General features: G+C 38.0%; 1 protein-coding gene across 4 annotated transcripts in view; it reads left to right on the forward strand.

Moving 5' to 3' along the window:
• The first annotated feature begins 854 nt into the window (after positions 1-854).
• Positions 855-20,595, forward strand: part of LOC110052571 (guanylate-binding protein 6-like) — a 24,385-nt gene continuing 4,644 nt past the window's right edge. Inside the window, exons 1-12 of one of the 4 annotated variants that reach the window (XM_089278105.1) lie at positions 855-962; positions 4,776-4,859; positions 6,677-6,722; positions 7,269-7,419; positions 8,311-8,468; positions 8,668-8,840; positions 8,983-9,157; positions 10,194-10,452; positions 10,763-11,055; positions 11,304-11,558; positions 12,743-12,865; positions 13,729-13,776. In XM_089278105.1, the coding sequence (XP_089134231.1) occupies positions 6,717-6,722; positions 7,269-7,419; positions 8,311-8,468; positions 8,668-8,840; positions 8,983-9,157; positions 10,194-10,452; positions 10,763-11,055; positions 11,304-11,558; positions 12,743-12,865; positions 13,729-13,776 (1,641 nt within the window). In that variant the 5' untranslated portion in view covers positions 855-962; positions 4,776-4,859; positions 6,677-6,716. Of the gene's footprint in view, positions 963-3,442; positions 3,569-4,775; positions 4,860-6,676; positions 6,723-7,268; positions 7,420-8,310; positions 8,469-8,667; positions 8,841-8,982; positions 9,158-10,193; positions 10,453-10,762; positions 11,056-11,303; positions 11,559-12,742; positions 12,866-13,728; positions 13,777-20,595 lie in introns of those variants that run through there. The other 3 variants (XM_089278106.1, XM_089278104.1, XM_089278107.1) reach the window with 3 other exon arrangements.

Below are 20,595 nucleotides of genomic sequence, written 5' to 3' on the forward strand. Positions count from 1 at the left end.
AAATGATGCAGTGAAATCAAAAGATCATAATATCGGTGACCGATCTGTTGACTCGAGACACCGCATCGAACAATCAAGCTCTCTGAAAACGGCTTTTATATACTTGAAATATATGTTAATGATTTCTCAATCCTACTTGTTTGGAAGTTTTGAATTGCTGAGCAAAGTTTTAGACGGAAATAGGTCTTTCTACATCGATGCTTGAAAAATAATAAGCTACTTGCTTACGTTTCGTACGAAGATAAATTCCTAGGAAATAATGAAAGCAAGCGCATGCGCTAATCACTGACAAAGAGTAGACGAATTTTCTTGGAATATGAATTGATGTAACGTTAATCAAATTTTACACAAATGTCCTCTACTTCTTTTTTACCGCGAGCAATAACACGTTAGTTGTGATTTCAGTTCACATCGTCACTTTACGCTATGTAGTTAAGAGCACTGAAGTATTCACTGCTCTGTAACAACTGAACATTCCTCGATTTGATTTCAAAGGCCGCGAGACAGATTAAACAACAGAAGCAAAGAAATACTTCTTCGATGTTCACTGGTTCCTAGGAATTGAGTCAATTCCAATAAGTAGTGAACCTTGAAATATAATTAGTAGAGAGAAGCAGTGTGATTTCATAACAAGGCAATTTTTGTTAGTATCTACTGCTGTCACCTACTTTACATCTTGATCTTTTGCGGCTCTGTCAGATTGTTCACATCTTTCAAATTACATTTAGCAAAACAATTTAATAGCGGGATTTTTTCCGGCCTGAAAACCGTATGCTCGTCATGGTAGGCAAACAACTGAAGCATACCGTACAAAGACTGAATGGCATGCGAGAAGTAAACATGGCATGAGTAAATTAGACCGATTCTTAGAATTCCAGGTGCACTAAGCATTGTTGAGGCTTTTAGTTGTCATCTTGTAGGAAACTAAAGTACTGCTGGATAAGTATTTGCCTTCAAAACTGGTAAGACTGTGTAGTTTTGCTGCCTATGAAATTTTGTCGTCCATCATGATCGATAGCAAACAATGCAACTAGTGAGCTTCCTTAATCGAAGCAAATACTAATAATGAGCCCTCGACCTGGCAAAACTGAAATCAGTTTCATACTGACTGTGATGTTTACCAACGCTCAGTAATTGAATTCGAACGGCAAGGTAATAAGATATATATCAACTGTGTCAAATCCATATCGGCATGGAACTTAACATAACATATGGAGCTCTTGTTCTCACTGAATAGTCTCGAATAGTCGTTTACCATGATCCCTCAGTTTGATTTCAATGGCAAATCAGAGCCAACAGCACAAGTGTAGAACAGGCCACTCAATGTTTCTCGGAATTCCAAGAAAATCACCAGAACGTTATCATATGTCAGAGGAGTATTACTGTTTTCACTGGCGCTTAATTTAAATCTCTATCTCTTATTTAAAGGTTTTGCTCGGTTGCATTTTGCAAATCCTGCAATGCATATATATACATATATGTGTTACGCAAAACCTTTGTGATAATGCAAATATAAAGCAAGAAGTTTCCATGCTTGAAAGGTTACACGCCATAATGGGTAAACAAGACATGTGCCACACACTAAAAGTTGATCAATTTTTCTAGGAAATTGGTCCCCACTGAATACTAAAGGTGCATCAGCATCAAAGGAGCATTTTCAGTTTCGATGGCATATTCAAAGAGCCTCTGATCTTGGGCCTCAAAAGGTTCTTTGAAAACCTCTTTTTAAACTGGTAAGAATGTGAAAGTTTCTTGTCATAAAAAATAGAAATCGTGCTATTGACAGTCTAAACTAGGTCTAAGCTGGCTGCATTAAATCATGTCTATCTTTTAGCTTATTTCGAAACAATCGACGAACGAAGACCCAGTAAAGGATGTAAGGTGTTATTTGGTTCTAAATAATTTTTCGTCTCTAAAATTTGTACTCAGTTACGGCTACAGACCTGGGCTACAGATCTAGTCGATTCGTGGTTTAACGCATATTTAGAATACTTAAAATGTTGCTGCTAACATTAGAAGAATATAAATAGAGGCTTTCAGGTCGGAGTACATAACAACTGAACAAAGAAGTCGGGTTTCATTTCTGGTTATTTATGTAACGCTTCAGAAACTCTGCGCCATAAATTTTCGACGTAATTATGTCAAAAGTGAATTATTTACAAAACTGGCTGAGCCATAATTTAAGAAAGTCCCAAGTGGGGTTTAGGGAATACGATTTTCGATTTTCGATTTTCATTACATCAATCTGCCTAGTAACAGAAGTCCCCTTTTTTTTAACAAAAAGTAAAGTTTTAGTTTCATTTCATTTCATCTGTCTGTCTAATGAAACTTATAAGGCGTCCACGACCCGATGAAGTGTATTAAATACTATTAAATGCACTCTTAGTTAAACCAGTTCGGTTGCTTTGTTGTTTCAACAAGACACAACGGCACCTGTGAGAGTTCCATAGAGCTAATTTCGAACACAGTAATTTTGACTTCAGTTCATGATCAGATCATCACTTTTCGTTATGCGGTTATGCCGCATGGATTCACTGTTCGGTAACACCTTAACAGCCCTCGATTTGATTCAAAAAACTGGTAAGACTGTGTAGTTTTGTTGCCTACGAAATTTTGTCGTCCATCATGATCGATAGCAAACAATGCAACTAGCGAGCTTCCTTAATCGAAGCAAATACTAATAATGAGCCCTCAACCTGGCAAAACTGAAATCAGTTTCATACTGATTGTGCTGTTTACCAACGCTCAGCAATTAAATTGGAACGGCAAGGTAATAAAATATTTATTAACCGTGTTAAATCCATATCAGCATGGAACTTAACATAACATATGGAGCTCTTGTTCTCACTGAATAGTCAGCAAGGAGATCAACTAAAGTAGTCTCACGCCAAAATTCCGGGAAGAAATCTGTGTTTATCATAAACACAGATTTCTTCCCGAAATTTTGGCGTGAGACTACTTTAGGTTTTCCTTTAACTCCAGATTTGGAGAGAGCTGTTAGATGTAGAAGCGAAGGATAGCTTTCTTTTACATAAACATAGACACTATTTAAGTCAAGATTAAGAAATGCGAATTTTTTTTATTTTTGCGCGGTCCCTCAGTTTGATTTCAATGGTAAGTCAGAGCCAACAGCACAAGTGTAGAATAGGTCATTCAATGTTTCTCGGAATTAAAAGAAAAAAAAAAAATCAACAAAACGTTATCATATGTCAGAGGATTATTACTGTTTTCCAGTGGCGCTTGATTTGAATCTCTGTCTGTTATTTAAAGATTTTGCTCTGTTGCATTTTGCTTATATACATGTGTTAAGCAAAACCTTCGTGATAATCTAAATGTAAAGCAAGAAGTTTCCATGCTTGAAAGGTTACACGCCATAATGGGTAAACAAGACATGCGCCACACACTAAAAGTTGATCAATCTTTCTAGGAAATTGGTCCCCACTGAATACTAAAGGAGCATCAGCATCGAAGGAGCATTTTCAGTTTCGATGGCATATTCAAAGAGCTTCTGATCTTGGGTCTGAAAAGTGGGTCTGAAAAGTTTCTTTGAAAACCTCTTTTTAAACTGGTAAGAATGTGAAAGTTTCTTGTCATAAAAAATAGAAATCGTGCTATTGACAGATAAAGCTGGATCAAAGCTTGCTGCACCAAATCATGCCTATCTTTTAGCTTATTTAGAAACAATCGACAATCGATGACTCAGTGAAGGATGTAACGTTTTATTTGGTTCTAAATAATTTTGCATCTCTGAAATTTGGACTCAGTCAGGGCTACAGATCTAGTCGATCCGTGGTTTAAAGTATATTTAGAAGAAATAAAATGCTGTTGCTAATATTAGAAGCACATAAATAGAGGCTTTTAGATCGCAGTACATAATAACAAAGAAGTCGGGTTTCATTTTTGGTTATTTATGTAACGCTTCAGAGATTCTGCGCCATAACCCTTCGACATAATTATGTCGAAAGTAAATGAATTTAGAAAACGGGGTGAGCCATGATTTAAGAAAGTCCCAAGTGGGGTTTAAGGAATGCGATTTTCTATTTTCTATTACATCAATCTGCTTAGTAAGAGAGGTCCCCCCTTTTTCTTTTAACAAAAATTAAAGTTTTAGTTTCATTTCATTTCATCTGACTATAACTTGTCTGTCTAATGAAACTTATGGCGTCCACGACCCGATGAAGTGTATTAAATACTATTAAATGCACTCTTAGTTGAACCAGTTCGGTTGCTTAATGGTTTCAACAAGACACAATGGCACCTGTGAGAGTTCCATAGAGCTAATTTCGAACACAGTAATTTTGACTTCAGTTCATGATCAGATCATCACTTTTCGTTATGCGGTTATGCCGCATGGATTCACTGTTCGGTAACACCTTAACAGCCCTCGATTTGATTCCAAATGCCGCGAGACAGATTCAACAACACAAGGAAAAAAGGCTTCTTCCATGTTCACTAGTTTCTTGAAATTGACTCAATTCCTAGAAACTAGTGAAGATTGAAATACATATACTGATGCAGTGTCATATCAAGACGATTAGGTTAGTATCTACTGCTTTCATTTACTTTACATCTTTATCTTTTTGCTCTGCTAGATTGTTCACATCTTTCAAATTACATTAAGCAAAACAATTTAATAGTGGCTTTTTTCCTGTCTGAAAACTCTATTCTCGTCATGGTAGGCAAACAACTGAACCATACTGCTAAGACTGAATGGCATGCGACAAGTACACATGACATGGGTAAATAAGACCTTTCTCTGATTCTTGGAATTCCAGGTGCACCAAGCATTATAAAGGCTTTTGGTTGCCATCTTGCAGGAACCTAACGTAATGTTTGATACCTATTTATCTTCAAAACCGGTAAGACTGTGAAGTCTTGGTACCTCTAGAAATTATACAATACAACTAGCGAGCTTCCTCAATCGAAGCAAATCTGCTGTAAATAACACTAATAATAAGCCTTCAACCTGGCAAAACCGAAATCATTTTCATGTATTGTGCTGTTTACGAACGGTCCGCAATTAAATTCGAACGACAAGGTAATAAATTATATATCAACTGAGTTAAATCAATATCTGAATGACACATAACACATATATGCATCGCCTTGTTCTCACTGAATAGTCAAGAAGAAAATCAACTAAAGTAGTCTCAGGCCACATCTGTGTTTATTATTTTCCATTAACTCCAGACTGGTAGAGAGCTGTTAGATATAAGAACGTAGATTAGCTTTCCGCCACATGAACAACTTGAAAGCAGCAGTCAACAGAATATTGTTTTCTGAAAACAAAGGAATCGACATTAAGTACAACCGCATGGGTTTAGAAGGGATAGATCCATCACACATTGTGGAAGCTTAAAGTGATTCTTTGGCCCTTTCGACTAGGTTTCCACTTTTCTGATGTGATGAAATACAGTGTTCTTAATATACAGAGAGCGCATTAAAAATGCTCTTGTTTTTAGCTCACCTTGTTCCCCAATAAATACTATTCAAAGGCAATGTAAAGAATTACGCAATGATTTTTCGTTTAATTTTGTTAAACTTTTGTCGTGTAAAAAGAAAGGCTCCATTACATTTCAATGGAAAGTCAGAGCCAACAACACGAGGGTTGAACAGGTCACTCAGTATTTTCTCGGAATTTAAGTAAACTCACCCAAGCACAGATTTCAATTTATATTTAGTACAAATGACAATTTTTTTTAAGTCTGAAAAGATATCTAGGCAACCATGCACGCTATGATAGGCAAAAAACTGAGACATGCCCCCAAAGATTGAAACCGATTTGCGCTTTCTGTGAAATTGGTCCACTAAATAAAAGCAACGAGGAGCACCTCCAGTTCGGCCGTCTTTGAAGAGCCTCTGATCTTCAATTTAAAGAGGTTGTTTCAATACTTTTATTTCTTCGATACAGGTTTTAAGTTTTTTGAGTCACAAAAAGTAGATAGGGAGCCAGATCGTTGAAAATGATCTCATCAAAACAGCCGGGTAACCTAAAGTTTGCCGGGTTGTGGTCGGCGGTTCGAATCCTGGTGTGGGTTTTTTTTTCTCCTAGCTTCTTACAAATGGTTTGCGCTTGTATAAATATCGGAAAATAAAAATTTCAAGCCATAAAGGTAATGTTATAATAAAAGAAAATGAGACGCTTCTCGAACGCGAAACCCTCTCATATGATTTTTCGCAAAGTTTCGGTTAAAACCAGCTGCAGACAAGGTTGTCGATAGATCGAATTATACACCCACCCATTGTTGTAAACCAAATAGTCTTCAATTTGGGAGTACTTGTTCCACTCCAAACACGAAAGGTCCGTTCATCGCTTTGGGAGCCATTTTGTTCACAATGGTCGGAAAATGTCACCCCTCTCGCAAAATACCTAGTCAACGGAATTACCACCAAAACAAAGTTTACGACCCATCAGCTGACCGATTGACTGACTGACTGACTGACAGAGCAAGTGAAATACTTCTTCCCCAACTAACTACTATAACTCCCTGTAGCTGCGCTTTCACTCGTCACAAATCGATAACATTTCTTACCTGATTTAGCTATTACACCCGGCAAGGATAATGTTCTTTATACCAGACTCAAGACTGTAGTGACATCTGTGACGTCTTCTTTTTCCACCGGACGCTTTGTTTGACATTTCAACGGTTTGTTTATTTTTGTATTCGAATTTCAGAATCAACCAAGGCAATAAACTAATTCTCTGCAGAGCAAAGATGAATGTAAGTATACTAGTGTATAAAACAACGAGTCTTGTGAAATGTGAAATGTGATGCCGAATATGAATGCGCACAAGGTGAACCGCTAAATTAGTGAATGTAGTAAGGGCCTCCACAGACTAGACATTTAGTTCAGTGTCGACAACTATTTGTTATCGGCACCTAAACGTAATAGACAACTTAAAAACGCCGTGTGAGATGAGCTGTCAACATCTAATATCTACCTCGCAAAAGTGGCCTAAAAATATATAAAATTGAAACTACAATCGCTGAATGGTAAGCGAACTTTTCATGACGTTAAGTCAATAATATAAGGTCATTTTCTTTATTCTCTTTATTTTTGTTTTCACTATTTATTCCTATTGACGTTACCTTAATATTATGTTCCCTTTTAATACCATGTTTTTGTTTGATGCCTATACTGTTCCTGTGAAAGTTCTACTAGTGCAGTCTAGACATACTAGCTTATAATAACTCATGAATTAAACATTTGGAGGTGATGAAACTACACATTTAACAAGCGTATATTGGCATCTTCTTTGCTTGCAGCCTCAGCCAACACAAGCAAGAGCAATACCACTTTGCATTCCCAACAATTTTAAGTGGAATCAACACACGGGTAATCTAGAAAAAACTAAAGGACGACGTCAAACACTAAATGTTAATGACGAGGCGCTTACAGAGCTGGGAAAAATAAAAGGTGTGTTTTGATTATAAGCCTAGGTTATACTAATGGTTAAGTTTCATCTGTATCTTAATCCTCATTTTTCTTATTCTGGTCTGCTTTCTTAGCGTCGTCCTATTTCTTATCCCTCTCTTCATTCAAATCGCCGTCGTTGAGGCCACTACCAGCACCACCACCACCACCACCACCACCACCACCACCACCACCGTTCCCATTAAAACTGCACTCACGTACCGCTATCCCACCATCAGATCCCATTACTATTTTTGGTTCAATCCCCCCATCCCACCCCAAGAATCTTAAAAGGCCTAATGATTCAACATTGGCAACTAAGCATAAACAAACAAATTCAATTCACTGCTCCATGACGAAACTGTTTCCATCAGGAAAAGGATGAAAATTACGCCTGTAGCGAACGGCCTTTCCTCGCCCTCAAGATGATATAACGTCGAAAGCGTTTGTTATTGTTGTTGTTGTTTTTTTTACCATTTTTATTCTGTTAAACATTTTTAGCCTTGTAACAGGACATTAGCTATAGCTATTGTAATCATTTTAGTTACCTACTTTCGTGTTGAAACCGGCTGTCGGACGCCTTGTATGGGTGGGACCCCAAAGCTGCGTGTTTAAACTCTTCTCACGTCTCCTGGAATCTAGCCTGGTAGCCACTCATTGATAAGGCCTGGAAAGCACCATAAGTTGCATACGCAGGACCACGCTAAATTTCTTTACTAGGGCAATGATAGAAACTCGGTTCCAGGCCTCGCTACCCAAGATATCGAACTGTACCATGGACAGTCCTTACTGATTAGCAATATCCTTTACAATGTAGGCGTAGGAACCATTTCTCGGGAACTGCCTGTTACATGGCGTTGACGTCGAGATTCATGAAATTTATTTATTTTTTAGAACCCGTGTGTGTTGTTTCAATAGTTGGACCATGCAGGGATGGCAAGTCCTTTATTTTAGGTGAAACATTTAATCAGCCTGACGTGTTCCCTGTGGGATTTAAGATGGATCCCGAGACGATGGGAATTTGGATTTGGATTTTACCACATACGATAAAGGTAATAAAACCCTAACTGGAGCTGAGCGATGTGAAGCATGCAATTTTGGAATGGGGTCACAGAAGACATGTTTATTTATTTATTTATTTATTTATTTATTTATTTATTTATTTAAAGCGTATATTGGGAAAAATATTGACGGCCATTTGTGCAAAGATTTCTTTGAGGCTTAAAATGTCCTGGTCTTTGTTTGTTTTAGGATAACCATGGCCGTGACGTTAGAGTAGTGCTCTTAGACTCGGAAGGAACGGAATGTGCTGAGGCGGAAGGACAGCAAGACAACCAGATCCTCACTTTGATAGTGTTAATGGCTTCTATACTAATTTACAATTCAAAGGGAGTTCCAAAGAGAAATGACCTCAATCAACTGGAGTATCCTTTTAAATCAACGATATTCCAGAATTCGTTTCAACCAGACTGACTTGCTTTTCACTACCTCATTATTGATTTGTATTAAAATATTGAAATTGCCAGAAATGGCTTCTTTACTTTCCTTAATCAAAAAACAAATCAGGTTTGTACTGAAACTGTCCCGTCAAATTCAAGCTAGATCAGGCAGACAGAGTGGTTTGGTTAAAAATGAAGATGCTTTTCATAAGACGTTTCCACACTTCATTTGGCTCCTGAGAGACGTCATGACTGACATACCAGATGACTGTAAAGACATCAAAGAGTACTTCTTGACAAGGGTAAGAATGTGGTTCCTTGGTTTTGAAATACTTTAGTGTGTCACTGGAAAATTTGACCCATTTACAGACTTTATAAAATGTCTGTAAATCCTGAACTTACAGATTTGGTACTTATCCTGCTTAAAAACAGAATGTCTGTAATTCTGTATATTCTTATTTAGTTCTGTTCATTTCAAAATGTTTGTAAAATGTTTGTAAATTGTAGCAGCTAGAATAAGAGGAAATGACTCATAATTTACAGACTTAACAATATCTCCTAAGAATGTTTATATATTAACCACTTACAAAGATTTTACACATTTAGCCTTATCATGTAAAATCTCTGTAAATTGACATACTTGGGGCACCATAAAATCTATTCTGCTGCTACAATATTAAATTAAAAATCAATACGAACATTTTCTTTATAAACTTGGTATTTTTTTTTTATCAATATCACCATTAAAGTTTTAAATATGCCATTATTATATTAACGGGTCTTACAAAGACTGACACTTGTAATGAAATTCACGAATTTGACCGATTGGCTAAACTCGATATGGCCGTCACTCAACACGAAGGGAAGAGCGACTGAGACGCCAAGAAGAAAGAAAGAAAAAAAGAAAGTTATTAGAATTTGCCACTCCTGTAGTCAAACTCGATGAAACAAAATAGCAAAGAACGAAGGAGGAACAGTTTTGGACAATTCCTGAGGCATAAGTCGTGGCAAACTTCGTACAATAGCTATGTAGTTATACAAATTCAAACGCCCCGACAGCTTCTTTAAAGTGCCAGCGAGAAATGTACATGTCTGCTACTCCCGACTTTGGTCGAGTTTCGCTCTGTTAATACTGACATTGTACATGTAGGAACAAAATATCAATATACTTTAAACTGCGTTGACACTTGTCTGGTGTTGTCATGCAAAGCTAAGGATTATACACTCTCCCGTCACTCTAAGTACTGTTACAGCCATCACCTTAATTAACACTGACCTACATAATGAAGAGAAAAATATTTTACCTTGCTCGTAAGCTCATTTGTCATTACTTTTTAGGTTTTTAAAGGGACAGAAGCATCAGAAAAGGATAAAACCCAATACATTGCTGAAAGCATTCTGCACTTCTTTTCTGAATTTGATGCCTTTTGTCTTCCACCACCTGCATTCAGCAAAGAGTTAATGAAAGATTTCAAACGGAACAAGGATCGTATGAACCCAGAATTCTTCTCCGAAGTGGAGGAGTTTAAAAGAATGCTGCATTCTAAAATCGGTCCCAAGAAAAGCTGTAATGAAGGAGAGTATGTCACTGGAGAAGGTAAGAGTGCTTTCAAGTGTGAGTTAGTAGTAGTAATTTTCTGTTGTGGTGGGAAACTTGGAAGGTGTTACTAGCTGGATCGGGTAAATCCAAAAAGGAGGCTGTCCTGAAATTCATGACGTAATTGAAACCTTAAATGACTCAAAAATGTTCCTAGAGCCGTATAGTATGTAGTAAGAGAAAAGTATCAAAACGTTGATGATAATTACTCATTCATGTGCAAAACTCATATTAATTCATTGATTAACACTCCTTTTTGGGTAAGGACAAAATTTCATTTATTATTTCTTCAATAAATTTAACTCGACAGGACTGGCAGTCTTGACGAAACTGTATGTTGATGCTATCAACGATCCTAAGAGCATACCCAATGTGCAAACAGCTTGGGAAACTCATGTGCAAAGAAAATGCAAGGATGCAAAGAGAAAAGCGATGCAAGCTTATGACAAGAAAATAAAGGCACAACTTTCTACACTGCCCTGTGATGGAGAGAAGATCCTGGCGAGTCATGAATCTGCTATTCGCCAAAGCATGGCCATATTTAACGAAGAAACAGTTGGTATTTCCTCTGACCATACCAAACGAGATTCTGAGGAGCTGATGGTGAGAAAAATGCCGTTGTTTCCTCCATCTTCCTTCTTTCCTTCATTCCTTCCTCCTTCTCTACTCCTCTTCCTCCCTTACTCGCTTCCCTGATTTCTTGTTTACCTATTTCATTGCTTCCTTCTGCCCTTCCCTCCTTGCCATCTGGCTTTTCAGCTCCCTTCTTTTGCTCCCTTCTTCTTGCATTAATGTCACTTCATCGCAAAGCAGGTGTCCTTGTAATATTATCTTTGTCGTCTCTTCAACAGAATGAAGGAATTCAAAAGCTAGCTGAATGGAAAGCCAAAAATGATAGTCTGACCAAAAACTCCTGCGAAAAACTTCTGAAAGAACTAAAACGAAAGCATTTAGATCCTGTCTTTGATAGAGCTCGTGGATCGGCTGGAACAAGTGTGTCTTACAAGGAAATCGACGATGGCCTTGCCATAATTGAACTGGAGTACAAAACTCATGCAGTGGGTGCCAAGAATGTTCGAGCACAAGTGTTTTACGAATTCCACGAGGTAGTATTAAAAGTTACGATATAGCCCTTTAAAAAGTCTGTTTTTGGATAAAATGCAGTGTTTTTGATTGTCAGGAGGTTGCTCTTAAAATCCTGGATTTTCAATGAATGCTATATTTCGGGCGGATAATAATTCAACTTTTCAATGGCGTTACAACTCAGATAATGCTTTTATAATCCAAAAATTAAAACCTTTGTTGAGTCTGATAGAAAATTTAAGAAGCCACGATCGTGACGCTCAGGACAGCAGACGAGTTTCGTTTGCTCAGAGCATAAAAAAGAGACCATTCACGTGTTGAGATAAAATTTGGCCACGTTTCATGGTCGCTTTTATTGATTTAAAACCATACATAAAAATAAGCTAATGAATAACTAATCTATGAACTATTAAGCTCTGAGCAAAGGTTGGGGCAAAAAGATAAAACACTAATTTAACATACGAATCTCACGACACTCCTAGGTCACTCCTTGGTTCACTTTGGGAAACTGAATATGGAACATAGCGTTAAATTTGAGATGGTACTGTTTTTAGACAAAAAGACATCCCCATAGATCAATTTACCACGCCGAATTGAGTAAATATGAGAAGTTTCATAACAATCATGAAAAACTTGCCAATTTTTGCAAAGAAATGTAAGCTAGGGGGCAGCGAAATTTTAAAAAAAATATATACATAATAAATCAGGCAGTGAAGCAAATGTTTTGTTTGAATGAAGCAATCTGAAAAGTGTGCATCAGGAAAAACTTAGGTTCATTCCCAAAGCTAAACCTCTTGACCATCTATAGCCAACTAGTTCCGAATATGGAAATTATGATTATTCTGCGTCTCTGAAAACACTTCTCGAAAGACTTCAGCATTCTGGGCCATACACTCAGTGTTTACATAATGTTTTTGTGAAATGGGATTCTGGGCTATATACCCAGTGTTCACTTGATGTTCATGTGACAATTTTGGGTAAACTAAGAGAATAACCTCAAAGTAGCTTGTCTAGATGTAAAGGTATTTTGCTTATCATAACCAATCGTATGTCTTACAACTCCTCATCAGGTAAATCCATCTTTCCACTGAGAAAGTGTCTCTTGCAAAGTCTACCGTTGTGCACGTAAATCACAAGCAAGTGAGCATGAGGAAGAGGACGAGGTGGAATTCTAAATGTTGTTGTAAATACATGTTTTATTTTCCAGCGCTTTAAGGCTGAGTGCGACCAAAACAAAGAGTTTCTCAAGGCAATGAAGGATTACCAGAAAGAACTTCTAGAACAACGGCATAAAAACGCCGAGAAAGATAAAGAGACAGAGAAGCTAAGGGTAAATATGTTGGCATTTAGCTAGAGCGGGTACCATGTCATCACGATTAGTTGGAACACGTAACTGCATGTTGATCAATACATGTACCAAACCCGGCCCTCTCATGTTGACCAAATTAAAACTACAATCTGTTGATAACAGTAAACGTGCAGGAAGGAGAGAAATTGTCCCAACAATTGTGACATGCTATCAAAATGTGCCTCTAGCTGTTCGTTTATTGACTGGCATAAAACCAAGTATTATGCAAATACCTCATGTTATCTATATCGAAGTATATGCAAAAACAGTGGATAGTGCTTTTCGTGTATTCTGATTGCCTACTCAAACTCGGAATAGTGTTTGCTATTCCGAGCTTGCGAGAGCAAAATTGTTTCCTGGTTTTCTACCGTAACAGAAGGAGAAATTTGAGCTGTCAATAAAGCAGCTGTCCCTTCCAACACAACAAAAACTACAAAACTCGGCTTGACAGTATTTACATGTACTGTTTTATTATTTATAGGCGAAAGTTTCTCCGCCGACATTTCTTCAAAAAGAAGTTGTAAAGTCTACTCGATTTCAAACCATGCTGTAAGACATTTTGTAGACTTCATTGTCTCAATATCAAACCTCAGACTAATGACACTTTCAGCCGTGGCGTTATCGGAGAAACCGTTAACGCCACGAAATAGGAGACTTCATGGGACTTGTACCAGCGCGTTTCGGGTTGTAAAAGAGTTTACGCAATTTATACCTTGGGAAAAAATAGAGGGCATTAAGTAACACAAGATCATGGAAAGGATTGGGCAATATTTCACCTTAATTCTAAGTCGTGCTGCCATATCTTTGTATAGTCTAAATATTTATTATTATCTTTTTACATTTAGGAAGAAGCTGCTTATTTGAAGAAAGAACAGAAGATTCAAGAACAAAAGGTAAACAGTATAGTATAGGGCAAAAAAGAAATTTCCCAGAGGATTTATCTAAATAATGAAAACGACATGTCGTGATCCTTATTCTATACGTTAAGGACTCTCTCCTCTTTTCAAATGGAATTGGACTGAAATTGTTTCCAGTTCAGACTGTGTGCATCCTGGTAGCCTGCGAACAGGCTTCCGGTGAGCCCCAACGAAGCGAGGGAGGCTGTTGATGCCGCCGTTCCATGATGCTAGCTCCTGGTATCATGATATGATTGCTTAAATCGCTGATCGTTGACATCTTTGAGATAAATATATGACAGATCTTTATAAAATGCGGTTGATCGCCCTACACGACTCCTACGGTTCACGAGGCTTACTGTATTTTGCGAGGGAGAAATAATACCTCGAGTTTGGACTCGAGTTCGAGTTCGAGTTAGACCTCGAGTTAGACTTCGAGTTGGACTTCGAGTTGGTTTTCGAATTGAAGATCGAGTTAGACTTCAAGTGGAAATAAATTTAACTAGAGATAAAGGCGAAGAGAGGCAAAAACCAAACAGAGGAACCAAAACAACCAAATTAGTTTTTCCGGCTTTGTAGCCCGGCACAGTCAATTGCCTTTTGTTGTTGTTGTTGTTGTTGTTGTTTTCAGTTTACTGAAGTTAAAAAAAGTTGTAAGAAATATACTGGAACAATATATTTATTCTTCATGATTTACCAAAAAATAGTTAGATACAGGTCCAGGGTGAGAAATAACCTGCCGTCCACATAAACTAAAAGCTTAGAAATTAATTGCAACTATTAACATTGTTAATGTTTTAAAATCATTGAATCGCTTAATCTTGCAGTATCGAGTACTGTCATTAAATGTAAACAAACTAATGATGAAAACGCACTCAAGCAAGAACGCGCCCTTTTCCCATCTTTGAAATTGGTGGGAGGAGGTAAAGTTGTAAAAGCTAAAAAAAATAGTCTAGAAGAATTTGTCACACGATCACTCGCATATTAAGTTTCGAACAGAACTGATCTCAGTTGGATCGTTTTGAATTGAATTGGATTGAACTGATCGGAGCTATTGAAAGTGTATGGGTGTATGGATGAGAAAACATATCCCTGGCCAACTAGTAGCCACGCGGGCTGGAAAAGAAAATTCCAATTTTTCATTACTTGCTTAAGATAATGTACAGAAAGACAGCTAACTTCCAGGTCAAATCTTTTGGGGTAATAGAGGAGTTCACGTTCTAAGGGGCATTATGGGAAAAGTTGTTTGCCATCGGATTCTCATACAAACACAGTAAACTCTAAAGAGTATAAAAGCAGAAAGCGACATAACGTAGGATGATTGTTTTGAAGGTGTACTATTTCGGTTGGCCAAACCAGCCTTCTTAAGGTTCAGTGAGAATTTTTCTATACGGCGATGTTGTTCAAATCGGTCTTTTAGATGTCGTTCGTCTCTCCCATGTATTGTAAACGACGTTTCAAAGACCAATGTAACAAACACCACCGTACCATAGATAACCCTAACAACAAATCTAAATCTACTACAGCCGCAGAACATTTCCTGTCATCTCCTAACCACACTGCCACGACATGCAAATAATCCCCATCAAAAAATTCCTTTCCAACCGAGACTCTATCCGTAAGGTCAGAGAGGCTTTTTTAATTTGGACATCCACGAAGAAACGTATTGTTCCCTTTTATTATGTTATTTGATTATTTTGTTTTACCATATGCTTATCTTTAGTTTTACGTGTTTCCGGTATTACGAAAATATGCTACATATGCTCAAAATATGTTCATTGTAACTGAAGAAGACTGGTTTGGCCAGCCAAAATATCGTATACCTTCAAAAAATCATCCTAAAATCATCATATTTTCCATTTTACATGTGAAGCCGATTAGATCACTAGTTTTAAACGTATACAAGCAGTATCATCGTTCCGGTTGCTCACTGTAATTTCTGACTGCTTTGCCTACCCGTCAAGATGGCAGATCTGTGCTGTGCCACTCGGACGGACGCATAAGCAATAAAGCCACGTACAGAAAAATAAAATTCCAAAACAGCAATTCTTCCTTCAGTCTCTTCTGAAATACCGTTTTGATCCACGATAAAAAGAAGACTCACATTGTGTCACCACGTGCATCTTTCTGATGATCATCTTTCTCTGGCGATGAAGTTATCTCTTAGCCTACGTTTAGCCGTACCCCCCCCCCCCCCCCCCAAGAGAGGTGGGTACGGCTACACGTAGGCTAGTTATCTCTATGATTGTTTCCTCGCTGAAAACAGGGGCATGTTTCAGCGTTAATTTGCATTCTAAAATAAATCTTTCAACTGGAAGTCTGCAAGTAAACTAAACCTACCTTTCCATTGTCAATTCCACGATGGCCAGCAATCAGGCTGATGACAGGACCTCAGATCATACCACGTTATGTCGGTCTGTTATCCAGGAAATGTGTCATTCACAAGATGACCAAGTGGACAACGTTAGAGTCACGCATCACGCGTCACGCCACTTGACTTTCTTAACAGAGATCGTTGGCTCATGGTTAGCACATGACCATGTAATTACTCGGGCTTTTTTTTTTTTTGCGTTCAGTCACAAACGCAGTTCAACTAGAGCACATGCGTGAAGTGTACGCGCATGCGTAGAATGAACCCTAGAGAGCATGGTTTAAAGCAACGGCCGCCTTCGTGGAAAATTCCTCGCTTGATGAAAGCGAAAGAAATTCGATGGCTATTACGCTCAATGTACATACAAAGTCACACACCGTTCGCGGTAGACCCACACTAAAACTTGTGGAGCGTTTTGGGAACGGGTCGGTCCGCGAACTTTACGAGAGATCAATTTACGAGCGATCCTTTACGAGTGAACCTTCTATCGAGAAATATCAAGCGAAACCTCCTTAAGGGAGGCGGCGTGGCCGAGTGGTTTAGGGTGCTGGATTTGAAATCTGGAGGTCCCTGGTTCAAATCCTCCGCCCCACCGCTGTCTGGATTTGCTCTCGGTAGCCCCGAGTTCAACTCCTCGGCCGCGTTGGGTAAATAGCCAACTGGTCAGCCTCCCACCAGTTGGGATTCTTAATAGTTTATGTTATATTTGAAATATCTGTTTACTTATTTACAGTGTCCCCAATTAGCACATTATTGCTAAATACACCGACACTTAAATAAAGTGATTATTATTATTATTATTATTATTATTATTATTAAACCAGCTATATCAAACGAGCTATCTCATATTATGTTTACATATAAACACAACCGTGTATTTAGACGTGATCGAGAACCCAGTAGAATACCAGAAGCCACTCTGAAACGTCTCAGAAGAAAGGGCAGGAGACTGAAGGAATTTGTTTATGAGCGTATTCGTCTAAGCATACCGAAGTCCTCTTGGCTACGTCGTTATGTGAAGGTTAGAAGAGTTACAAAGAATGTTTGTAAGCTTCATACTAAGAGGGTAAGATTAAATAAAGTTGCACAACATGGGAAGAAGTATTTGTTGAATTGTTCTGTGAGGGTATATCAAAGGATAATTAAATTGAAGTATAGAGCAACTCGGTATTTACCAAGCTTTTCTTGTAATAGACCCATGTGTCTTTATAAGAGTCAGACACACGTATCAAACTATTGCAAATTTCAACTGAGTTCAGATATAGAGAAAAACCCTGGTCCTACTCCTTTTACGTTGACCCTAGCAAAACAATAGCGGCACCATATAGCCAAGCTAATGCGTTGGTATTTGGGCAAAGTTCAGGACAGCCATGTGAGTTTGTGTTCTTTGATTTACAGTAACAAACAAGGAATCAATTCTGCTAATGATCTGGTGTCAATAATGAATATTGGAAATCAGTTGTACCAGACAATCATTTTTAATGCAGACCGAATTACCCACACTTTTAAATGTGTTCGAGACTGACTATGAACTTCAATACAGTGAAACCTACACTGGTACTATTCATCAAGAAGCTACAATAGAAGGATATCAGTACTGTACCTCCTTAGATAGAGCCTTTCAATCACTTATATCCGAAAATTTCAACAATTTTGTCTTGACAATAGGCTGTACTACAGTGGCTATCTATTGTAATGGCAATATGGGCTTGAAAATATTTGTTTCTCATGCAAGGAATATTTATGGTAGAAGCCATCCTCAAGGTACATGTGTGCTGTTTGAAGTATCATCACTGAATAGCTTAGTACATTATTTTCAGAGTATACATAACAATGATATATTTGAGTTGAAAGGGGTTAAAATTGATACAGTTCAAAATAATACCCTTTTTAAGAGTCACGCCTGTGAAACCAGAAAGTTCAATGTGAGTTGTGCTTGGTCTATCAGCTACCATTGAAGTATCACGAGCCAGAGCTAACCGGAAGCTCAAAAATTCGCCAGGTCCGGTTGCTATGGGGTGATGTCATTTATCTGTTAGGTTCCTGTCATCGCGATAATTGCTTGCAGTGAGAGTAATTGTGTACAAAATTAACCTGGTTATTTTCAGATATGATCTGGCCACATAATTGATATTTTATAATAAATTTTCATAACGCGGGAATATTGCGCGGTCATATACAAAAAAAAAGACTTCGACTTCGAATGAACTCGTCATCGGTCGTTAAAAACGGACACAAAACGAGATGTGCCTCTGAGTTAGAAGATATGGTGTCTCTCTGACGCATTTGTGGGAAATTGAGCCAATTTCCAATCGAATTTGCCTTGAGGAGTTAAAGAAGGCGCGTGGGTTTTCTTTTCACGGGAAGGGAAACAAAGGAGCTGCCCTGACTATACATTTGGATTGGTTTTCGCTTAAACCATAAAACAGTTGTTGAAAACCAAACGAAATCGCCAGCCACGATTGATTTATACGTGAATTCATTCACCCAAGAACGACGGAGAGAACCAGAAAGCGTTTTCAGCTTGCGCTGCTCGTGACCAACCTCCCAGAGCATCGAATCAAGACAACAGCTTCAAAACTCAACAAGTCAAATGCACCAAGTTAAGTCTTCCGATTAATATTCTATTTATATCATAACTTACACCCGTTGTCATGCTTTTAGATTGTATGGGGACTAGATAGCTACTAAAATGTTAAATCACTATTTTCATTCGTGGGTTAGACCCTAGACTGAAGTCCATGGTACACCAGTTTTCTGAAAGACGAATCCAGATACATATTATAAATCCGCTCTGGTTTTCCCACGCAAACGTCCTCGTAGTATTTCTACGTTACCGAGTGCTACAGGATATTTTACAAAAACCACATAATTTTTCAGTAATGCGTGACACTATAGGAGACAAAAACAACAACAAAATCGTCATTTTTCCCTCGCTCGTTCATATCATACGAACATGTTACATATCCTTTCTGGTTCATCCAGGCTGAAGTCCATGCAATACAGTTGCTGAGTACTTCGGGATATGTAACAAAATCGTCATAGTTATTTTTCCGTCGTGCACAACATTTTAGGAACATGTTACATATCCTTTTCTGGTTCAGCCAGGCTGAAGTCCATGCAATACAGTTGCTGAGTGCTTCGGGATATGTAACAAAATCGTGATATTGATTTTTCCGTCGTACGTGACATTATAGGAATCTGTTACTTATCCTTTTCTGGTTCACCCAGGCTGAAGTCCATGCAATACAGTTGCTGAGTACTTCGGGATATGTAACAAAATCGCCATAGTTATTTTTCCGTTGTGCGCGACATTATAGGAACATGTTACATATCCTTTCTGGTTCATCCAGACTGAAGTCCGTGCAATACAGTTGCTGAGTGCTTCGGGATATGTAACAAAATCGTCATAGTTATTTTTTTGTCGTGCGTGACATTATAGGAACATGTTACACATCCTTTCTGGTTCATCCAGGCTGAAGTCCATGCAATACAGTTGCTGAGCGCTTCGGGATATGTAACAAAATCGCCATAGTTATTTTTCCGTTGTGCGTGACATTATAGGAACATGTTACATATCCTTTTCTGGTTCACCCAGGCTGAAGTCCATGCAATACAGTTGCTGAGTGTTACGGAATATGTAACAGAATCGTGATAGTGATTTTTCCGTCGTGCTGTTTCCAGAATCGCTTGGCATTTCTCGTTAACAATTAGATTATATACTCGACATTTCTATCACTCTTGAGAGCTTTGAGATAATTTCCTGACTGCCCATAACATTAACTGATTTTCAAAGTGTCGGTGCACACGATCTTCGAATTCGACGGATGACAAGCAAGAGTCACTGACATTAAAAATGAACGATGAACTTCTTAAAGAACTGATAAACGAAGATGTTCTTCATTTTGACGAGAATGCTCTAGCCGAGAAATTACTCTTCGTTGACAACTTTGCGGTCGAATATGACGACAATTTCACAGTACTATCTGTCATCCTACAAAAGAACAAGATCGAATGAAGAGACAAATCACCGCCAACATGAACATTTCCCTTGGCGACAATGATAATATATACCAGTATAGGTGTACTTTTCTTTTACGTGGGTTACATTCTGTAACTGCAAAAATGTTAATCAAAATATAAACAAGAACAGATCATCCAAGAAACTGAACAAAGAACATTGAACCTCGTGTTATGACTTGTGAATTGTTCCTCCGTTAGACTTATTTGTCGTTGTTTCCGGTCAATACACAGGAAAACAACACACCATCGTTTTGTTACAGTTTTGTTATACATAATTCCCAAAATTTATGCTCTGCCAAGAGCACTCACTCTAGCTATATAATGTTGCAGGGGTTTCAGGGATTTTTCTATTAAAAACAATAATTATGAACTATTGAACAGTACTATTGCTTTAATCTACTGATTTCTGACAACTACCCTTG

This window comes from Orbicella faveolata, unplaced genomic scaffold, assembly GCF_042242905.1.
Source record: "Orbicella faveolata isolate gen_17 unplaced genomic scaffold, um_ofav_v1 contig_46, whole genome shotgun sequence".
Taxonomy (NCBI): domain Eukaryota; kingdom Metazoa; phylum Cnidaria; class Anthozoa; order Scleractinia; family Merulinidae; genus Orbicella; species Orbicella faveolata.